Source organism: Muntiacus reevesi, chromosome 18 (assembly GCF_963930625.1).
Source record: "Muntiacus reevesi chromosome 18, mMunRee1.1, whole genome shotgun sequence".
In the NCBI taxonomy this organism is placed as follows: domain Eukaryota; kingdom Metazoa; phylum Chordata; class Mammalia; order Artiodactyla; family Cervidae; genus Muntiacus; species Muntiacus reevesi.
In genome coordinates this window covers 9,086,701-9,096,080 of record NC_089266.1, presented here as the reverse complement: position 1 = coordinate 9,096,080, position 9,380 = coordinate 9,086,701, and the positions used below count along the sequence as shown (strand labels likewise).

Below are 9,380 nucleotides of genomic sequence, written 5' to 3'. Positions count from 1 at the left end.
TCTTTCGTAGCGCTAAGGATGGAGGATCCCCATTCCCCAGGCTGTCCACTGGCTCTGAGCTCGCCATACCTGACATCTCTCACCACCAGTTACAACCCTTCCAGACTCCCACTGACTTGAAGAATCAGAGAGGCAGACACATATTTGAGAGAGTTGAGGCTGTTGCCCTTAGTAAGGGCCTAAAACTCCATTAATGGATGTCTGGTAAACTTTCTGGACATTGGCAGCCATTAAAGCCCAGTGATATTTTTTTTTAGAATATAAGTTTCTAGAAGAGGAAATGTGTAAGATGGTCTGAGGGGTCAGTGCCAGCTTAGCCTTGCCTCACAGCACAGCCTGAAAACACAAAGAACTGCAGCATTACCCATCGTGCAAAAGAAAGAGAGCAAAAACATTTTCTCAGCTTCTATACAATGCCAGTTTGTAAGGATCAGTTATTATTCATTTACAGATTGGCACAAATATCAAAAATAAGCAGCTGAGATGAATATAAAGGCTGAAATGCTTTCTTTTCCTCATAACAAAAAACACTGCAATATTCTCCATACTTGGAGGGAAAAATTAATTTTACTGAGATATAGCAGAAAAACATGTCTGAGGTGCATTTTTCATAGCTGGTTTATACATGGAATGAGTCCAGATGACACAAAATGCTCTGGTCTCAAGTGGCTCTTGCAGAGGAGCCCAAGGCTGGCTCTGTCACTCTGCAAGGACTCATCCCTCCCCCACAAGCACTGGGGTGGGATCAATCAATTGGCAAGCTAAGAAGGGACCGCCATGAAAAGCCAAAAATATTTAAGAAAGCCAGTAGGGTCTGCAGTGTTTGAAATGAAGTCGTTTTTATTCTTCAGCAACTACCCAGATGACCCCCAGAGGTTCCAATAGGACAGTAACAATCCACCCTGCAGCTTTACTTCATGAAGGATGGTGAAATAAAACCTATCATCTGAAAATCAGGCCTCAGCCCTGCGTGAGCCGGCCTCAGGGAGGAGAGGAGGAGACCACTGCGGAGGCGATGCTGTGGCGAACATGGCGCAGATGTGGAGCAATGGAGACACAGCCAATCAGGGCTGACAGATCGCCTGCACGGCGCACCAAGTCCCCACAGCTCTGAGCCAAGTCGTTTAGAAGGGATTCAGGCCACTGCATTGTTCTCGCAGAGGAGCAGCCAGTGTGCGCCCTCCAGCTCACCAGGGCTGGCTAACCGTGCAGCAATTTCATGACAGTTTCTGCCAGATATTTCCTGCTATCTTACTTTGTCTCCAAATCCACCTAAAGTTCACACTGGTGTCCCCAATGACTAAGAAAGGCTTTGTGCTCACTTTTAACTATAATTTATCCTGTTATGCAAAATATTAATTCAAACAAGAAAACAACACTGCAGAATCTTAGGAGGGGCTGAGGGCTTTGTCCCAACTCCTCTTTACATGAAAATCCTGTTGCCATACACACAAAAAAAGCCAGCTGAGGTCGCACAGACTCTAGGATCCCCGCATCACTGGTGAGGAAACTGCAGCTCCAATTCAATAGGTGCCAGGCCCAAGCCCACAAGGCAAGCACCCCATTAAAGGGCAGAGTTCGGGGCCGGAGTGGGTGTTCCACATGCTTTTTTTTTTTTTACAACTGCCCCAACTCTGCTTAGTCTGTGCTGGGGCTGAAGCTCACACATCATCATCACATTTATGATCTTGCAAGACTGAGAAGAACATAAAAAAATGTTTTTGTTTTTTTTTTAAATTTCCCCCAAAGAGGTTTTGCAATCTACTTTTTAAATTAATTTATTCCTTTAGGAAGATTCACAATTGGAAAGACAGGAGAATGATCAGTTGCCTAATGCACATCATTAACAGAAAGTAGGTATTTGAAGAGTATTAATACTTAAGACCATGAACTTCTTCCTCAGATTTTTCATCCCACCCCTGTGTGCCCCATCCAACGGATGACAGCTGGGCCACAGCGGGACTCCCCAGGAAGAATCCACTCTGACTGTGTGCTCTGCTATCCAGAAGCAGTGAGCCAGGCCTCTGAAACATTCCTTTTCTGCGTGAAAGACCTCCTCATCTATTGTAGAAAAATGTTGCAACCTTGCCACAAGCGATGGCAAAAGTATTTTTAAGCTGACCTCAAAGCAAGAGGCCAGTTCTACTCTCAAGACATCAGTCCTTCTGCATCCCCCTCACCAAGTCATACACACTACAGTCATGGAAAGAGCTCTGATACAGATCAAGTCCAGAGGCAGAGCCTGGGGTCTAATCCCATGGCTACCCCTGTGAAACTGAAAATCACAAGATGGGATGGTAAGGAACCCCTAACATACAGGGCATTTTCAGAGGCATGGCGGGGATGGGCCGTACAATCTGTCTGGGAAGAAGGGAGCTGCTGTGACACCACAGACCTGATGGGGTAAAAGAGATGGCCACAGGACCTGCAGACATCAATGTGAGATAATACAGGACATCTGGAACATGACAAGCACACACCATAAATGCAGATTATTATGCAAGTGAAACTTAAAATGGCATTCTTAATCCTGTTTGTCCAGTCATAACAGACCTATGATCACATTCACGCATCACATCTCAGCTGGACAGCCAGTCACCAGCTTCGTGAAGCCCAAATATGTTGCTGTAAAAGGGCTCTACCCATGTGAGCAAACGTCTCCCCTCACCCTGCTAAGTCCAGGAAGCAATAAAACGAAAACTACCAAAGAGAAAAGACAGGGTCAGTTACTGTACTTAGCTTCAGCTATATAACAGAAATAGCCCCTGGCACCAACTTCAAGAAAAAAAATAAAAAATACAGTTTAAATATTCTAATTTCAAAATGTTGACGTTCTGCTTTCCTAAGGCACAGTTAAGAGGTCCCAGAGAAAAACTGGCAACGCTGAGGGGTGTGCCCTGGAAACGACGTGTCTATGTCGCTGTGCAGTGACAGGGAGGTGTCACTCCAAGGCCGCCAGCTGCTCAATGGCACAGCGGACCTTCTTTGCAGTTTCTTCAAATTCCTTCTGCTTACTGTTGGTTTCCTTTGCCTGGAATAAAGAATACACATGTGAAACTGAAGCTCTACGCATGCTCGGATAGGGATGCCCAGCTATATGGGGTAGATATTCTCATTCACATCAACTGCCTCTTTCTGTTTTTCCGTTTTTGGCCACACCATGCAACCAGGGAGCTTAGTTCCCCAGCCAGGGATCAAACCCTGGCTCCCAGGCCTAACCATCAGACTGCCAGGGAATTCCCTCAAATGCCTCTCATCTGAGTTGCCTCATGATAATTCTAACTTCTGTTACTGATAGACGGCTTCGCTCGTACCGTACCATTCTACCTGCTCCACACACGCGAGCTCACTCACCACTCCATGTCCCGTGAGGTAGACGCCACCTTCATCTCCATTATACAGAAGAGGAAGCCGAGGTCCAGAGTACCATCCAGCTCAGGGTTACCCACTAGTCTGTGGCAGAGCCCTGATCTTCCCAATACCCTACATTGCTTCTGAAGCTCCCACAGAAAATCCACAGCCCTCCTCTCCTCCCCGTCGAGCATCAGCTTTCTCCTCAAACAGAAAACCTGCCACCTGCGGTTGTTCTTTGAATCTGGTTCTCAATCTTTCATTCTGCCAAGCGCTGTCTCCAGGGGGACAAATGATAATCACGTCAGCAAATCCAGAAAGCTCTTTCCCAAATACATTCTACTTAATTTCTCTGCCATATTAACAAACGAACAATAGGTTTTTATTGGGTTAAATAAGGAAAACAACAGAGGTAACTTTTCCCAGAAGACGGTGGTGGGTGCAGCAGCAGGAGCACAGAGCACGCGCTGTGCTCCCGGGTCGGACCCCAAGCCCCGGCTCTTCCTTGGCCGCACACCAGCCCCCGGGGGCCGCCTGGCCAGTCAGTGCTCCTTCCGGCTGACCAGCAGCGTCTCAGTCAAATGTGGGGTCTCATTAACTCAGAGCATCACGACAGACAACACTCGTTCCTTGTTTTCAGTATTGTAAATGGCAGCATGTAATTATCTCACCTGGATAAATGTGTCTTAAAACTGTATACCGCAATCCCATTGCTAATTTAATAAATGGTTTAAAAGATCCGCTCCCAACCTTATTTCCTATCAGAGAACAGACAAGGTCTGCATGCCAGCCCACCTCCAGGAGCGATGTACTCTAGATGGTTCCTCCTGGAGCTCTAGCAGGAAGCAGGTGTGCCTCTGGTTACACCCGTTCCCTGCACTTGGCTCTGACCCCAAACCTTACTGTCCACATCCACTCACAAGCATATGCCCATGAGGAAACAAGAGGACCCAGGGATATATTATTTGCAACAAACCTCACAACTGGGTATCACTTTAGAGCAGCCCCATCCAACAGAATTCTTGGTAACGATGAAAATGTTAAATTGTCTACACAGATCATTAAAGGAATCACTGGCCACATGTAGCTACTGAGCAGATAAAATGCCACTAGTGAAACTGAATTTTATTTCATTTTCTTTTTATTGGCTGCACCACAGGACTAGTAGGACCTGAGTTCCCTGACCAGGGATCAAATCTGTGCCCCCTAGTAGTAGAAGCACAGAGTCCTAACCACTCCTCCATATATATACATTTAAAAATGATCTGGAAGGAAATACACCAGTTAATGGTGGTTACCATTGGCATAGGGGTGAAGCTTTTGGTTCTTCCTTACAAAAGCTTTATATTTTATACTGATAGTTTATTTAATAATTAAACAAGGTAATAAAAACAAATGCATAGATTTTAAAGTATTTTGACTTGAGGAGAACAAAAGAGCAGTTGTGAAATGGAAGCAAACCATTTTCTTCCAATCTCCCCACTTTTCTCCTGGGTGTTTCCACCTGGTTCTGCCCCCACTGCTGACACCCAGATAAGGAGGCCCGGCATCTCCTGGGTCTCCTCCTCCAGTCCTCCTAAGTCACCTCCCTCAACGGGTTAACCACCTTCCTCTATCAGATCACAGGATCACAAGCACTCAGTTTTCTGGGACTGGACGTGACAACTGTAGTGTCTATCTTCCTATTTGTTTCAACTACCAAAACATCTTTGTCTTTCTCAGAGCCCCACAATCTGGCTGCGTCTCACTGTTCTACCCCTTAACATTCCTCCCATTTGCACACGCATAGCTTTCCCACAACTGTTCCCAAAGTACACAAGCTGGTCTTTCACTTTGAACAGGGCTTGCAAAATGCACCCTGTGGGACACATCCAATCAGCCCATGGCCTGTTCTTAACCCAATGGCTAAGAATGCTTTATGTTTTTAAATATTTGTGGGAAAAAAATGAACAGAGAATAATTTCTAGGGCTTCCCTGGTGGTCTAGTGGTTAAGAATCCACCCTGCAAGGGAAACCAGTTCGACTCCTGGTCCAGGAAGATCCCACACGCTGAGGAGTGACTAAGGCCATGGGAGACAACCACTGAACCTAGAGCCTGCGCTCCACAAGAAGAGCCACGGCAACGAGGCCCACGCGCAGCTAGAGAGCAGCCTGAACCTGCTGCAGCTAGAAAAAGCCCGAGTGCAGCGACAAGACTCACCACAGCCAAAGAATAAAATGGATAAGTAAACAAATATTTCCTTTTAAAAAGGAATATCTAACAGAAACTCTGTGGCCCATGATGGCTAAACACTTACCCTCTGTGGCACTTGGCAGAAAATGAACTGACCCCTAACCTCGAAGGCCCTCTCTAGCCCTCATCCTAATTCCAACATGGCAGTTCCCAAAACCTCCATTGAATACATAGCTTTATTGACCACTGACTTCTCGCTTCTTGAAAAACTTTTCGATTTTGTCCTTAGCATTTAAAAAGTACCATATTAGACCGAATTATGTATATTGATCTCTAAAAAAGAACATGATTTTCAAGTTGAAAAGGATCTCAGAAACCATGGGGTCTATCCTCCATTTTACAGGCAGGAAACTGTGATCAAGACTGGTGTAAATTCACAAAGTCTGTGACTGGCAGAGACAAGTGTTATGTCTGGACTCCCTGCCCAGGGCTTTGCTAAAAAGAAATTGAATACCTGAATATTTATTCTTCGTAAAGCTAGTGGATTTAGCACAGAGAGGATGCTCAGTTAAATGTGAATATCTTATAAATAAGTAATTTTTAGTAAATACCCACACAAAATGTGAGATATATTAAAAAATTATTCCTTGTGTATCTGAAATTCAGACTTAACTGGGAGTCCTGGTTTTCTCTGGCAACCTTACTTCTCTACAGCCCAGGCTGTTTGGGAGCTGCTTCTTTATGGACTCATGGTTTCACTCTCCCAATAACCTAGTTTATCTGTGCAAGAGTCAAAGTTTGCCTGAAAAGATCCCTTCAAGGTCTAGTAGGACTGCACTTCTTTCTCCCAATATGCCCCTTCCTGACATACTGTCTACTCTGTGGCTCCAAACCCTCTGTTCCCACCTCTGCTAACACACGAACACACTCCATATAAATGAGCTACCATCTCAGTTGTCACTGAGGCAGGAATGCCAGCCTAGCCCTCACACGTCCCACCACCAGAGGTCACCACAAACTGAGGGCACCTCTACTCAGGGCGTGCATTTTTTCTGATTGCACAACCCCAAGGTGACACTCTAGGTCACATGCTTTTCTGTCCTTTTATATCTTCACACACACATCTGAGGGGTTGATAAAGTGCTGAGGAACAGCATCTATGCAGTGTTTGTGAGGGACTGGGAGTTTAGTACTAAAGATGCTGAACAGGATTTGCTCTTGGTTCTTATTTCCAGTGATACATACGATTTTGTTCTTGGTTCTTTCTTTATCCAGTTTCAAAAATTCACTGAGGGTTAATTCTTCAAACTGCTTCTTGACAGAAAGGAAAGCACAACCAGATGAATGCTTTTTATGTTCTTCTCTAGAAAAAACAATACACGAGCATGTCAACAGAGACAGTGAAGTCGAGGGAGAAGAGTTCATTACCACCAGTCTCCCTCCCCACCTCAGAGACACACGTTGCTCTGCTTCAGGAGCAGAGTATGAATTCTGAAGTGGATGCAACCAGTGCCCGGATCCACATTCCCACACACCTCATCTCAGCATCTTCTTGGTCTGTAGACACTCCCCATCCCCATCCTATGGCTGGTATATTCTATCTGGAGTCCTTTAGCAGGCAGTAGGAAAAGTGTTAGAGTATAAATCTAAAGGTACCACATGTCAAAGCCCTTAAAATCGTCCAGGAATCATCTGCAGTTATCTCATTTTATTGGACTTATGCTGTAATCTATTGGTTCAGAGAAGGGCACTACTGACCTGGTTTCTCCAGGGAATCCTTGTGCCTGTACGATCATTCTCTCCTGTGGGAATTATCCCTGCATAGCAGACAGCACTAGAACCAGAACAGTCTGGGGACTTCCTGGTGGTCCAGTGGTGAGGACTCAGCACTCTCATTGCTGAGGGCCCAGGTTCAATCCCTGGTTAGGGAACTTAAGATCCCACAAGCTACTTGGTGCAGCCAAAAAGAACAAAAAACCACAACAACAACCCAGAACAATCTAGAAGAAATACACAGCCACACAAATTCCAAGAGGACAGCCAACAGTAACTATAATTTGAAAACATTATAGCACTTGGAAATTCACTCCCAAGAATACAACCAGTATTTCTTCACTGATCCCTGGTATGATCACCATGCCATCCCAGTCAATACCGGGTCACAAGAGCAAACACGTTAGGAAAAACAGTAATACTCTTCCTGCCAAGAAGAGAAACAACTCCAGAGATTCTCTAAGGCAAAAAAATTCAAGTTGTGGAAGCTACTGATTCTGACGGGAAAAAAAATGGGAGAAAAAATGGGGTATTATATTACAGGAAGACAGCTGCTGTCTGTATGAATATATGCATGCACGCAGACACACACACACACACACACACACACACACACACACACACACATACACACACAAACTAGACGCAAAGAACAAAATCCAAAACACTGAGTGTACTGCTTTAAGGTGTGGTTTTTCTGCTGTATGAATGATGGTCCAGATAATAAAGTTTCAGATTTAAAAACTCTAAAACAGGAAAGGTACCTGGACAGCTCTAGGTCACAGCAGGATCTGCTCCAGTATTCTAACTTAAAAGGTATCAAGAACCCACAGGAAAATGCCTTTCTTTAACATCCATCCAGAAGGATATTCCGCCAAATCGGGTTGGATTAGGTTGAAAGCATCTCCAAGGTGCCAGCAGCAGAATCACCCATTACAATAGCTGTTTAGGGCACAAAGGAGGTTGGAAAGCTGAAACTCTTTCACTAATCCTTCAAAATTCAGGATTTTTTTTTTGGAGGAGCCCAACACAAAACAAAAGGTCTCGATGGAACTGGGGCACCCAGGAAACCCAGTGAGGCCGGCCTGCGGGACTTACAAAGGGTCGTCATCTGGTTCCCAGCCTTCCAACTCCTTGAAGCAGAAGAAACACTGAGCCAAGTCGGGCTCGTTCTCAGTGGGGCAGTGGATGAAGCCTGCCGCGGCCATCTGCAAGGGAGAGCTCAGCTCAGGCCCCAGCGCGGAGGAGGGGGCCCATAGAGGGGCCGGAGCCCGAGGGAGAGGTTGCCCCGGGCCTGGAAGCCCACAGTAGGCTTGGGGCCCGAGGGAGGGGTCGCCCCGGGCCCGGAAGTCCACAGAAAGGCCGGAGCCCGAGGGAGAGGTCACCCAGGGCCTAGAAGCCCTCAGAAGGATTGGAGTCCGACGGAAACGTCGCCCCGGGCCCAGAAGCCCACGGAAGGGTTGGAGTCCGCGGGACCGGTCGCCTCAGGACGGGGGCGGGACTCTTAGGGCGAGGAGGAGCTGGGGACTCCGGGAGGTCTTACCCGCTCCGGGGTGCAAGCGCAGCCCTCTAAGAAGGGCCAGTTCTTAAACGTGGAGACGCGGTGGTCCTTGAGGTAGAGCTGCCAGGCCGGGGGCAACGACTGGGCACCCATCCCGCCGCCGCCGCCGCCGAGCGGTGCAGCGATTCAAATCCGGCGGTTTACGGCCTCCGCGAGGCATGTCGGGAACGCGCCTCCCGCTGCCTTCTGGGAAATGGGAAGCTGTGTGGCGCGGGGCATGCTGGGAGTCGTAGTCCTCTCGCCGCGTGGCTCTGCAGCTGTTCAGCCGCCACCGGGCGAACCCCTCCCCGTGGCTTACTTACATCCCAACTACTTGCTAAGAGTGGTGGGAAGAGAAGCTGGGGATGTGCTGAAGCCTCCGTGATAGTTTCAAGGAGTGGCCCCTGCGAGCGCGAATGGATTAAGCCCTTTCAGCCTGCAAACTCTATTGGTTTTGTGGGCGTCCCATTTCAGAAACCATTAGTGCTAGCTTCCCCAGGCGTTGTGCTGGCCAGATTGGAATATGTGCTGAGGCCCGTCCAT

General features: G+C 47.1%; 1 protein-coding gene and 1 non-coding gene across 2 annotated transcripts; one reads left to right on the top strand and one right to left on the bottom strand.

Moving 5' to 3' along the window:
- Nucleotides 1-248: 248 nt before the first annotated feature.
- BIRC5 (baculoviral IAP repeat containing 5) lies at nt 249-9,006 on the bottom strand. The gene is made up of 4 exons (XM_065910635.1): nt 8,841-9,006; nt 8,396-8,505; nt 6,770-6,887; nt 249-3,031 (listed from the first exon to the last, which is right to left on the bottom strand). Exons 1-4 carry the CDS (start codon nt 8,949-8,951, stop codon nt 2,942-2,944), a joined length of 429 nt encoding a protein of 142 aa, XP_065766707.1. The 5' UTR covers nt 8,952-9,006; the 3' UTR covers nt 249-2,941.
- On the top strand, nt 7,383-7,455 carry TRNAE-CUC (transfer RNA glutamic acid (anticodon CUC)). Its single transcript has one exon. It is a non-coding gene; the product is annotated as a tRNA-Glu (tRNA).
- Nucleotides 9,007-9,380: the final 374 nt, after the last annotated feature.

Coding starts and splice junctions, on each gene's coding strand:
- BIRC5 (XM_065910635.1), bottom strand. CDS start 8,951: ATGGGTGCCCAGTCGTTGCCCCCGGCCTGGCAGCTCTACCTCAAGGAC. Junction 6,888..8,395: donor GAACCAGATGACGACCCTTT/GTAAGTCCCGCA, acceptor TGTTTTTTCTAG/AGAAGAACATAAAAAGCATT. Junction 3,032..6,769: donor AAAGAACCAAGAACAAAATC/GTATGTATCACT, acceptor TCTTTATTCCAG/GCAAAGGAAACCAACAGTAA.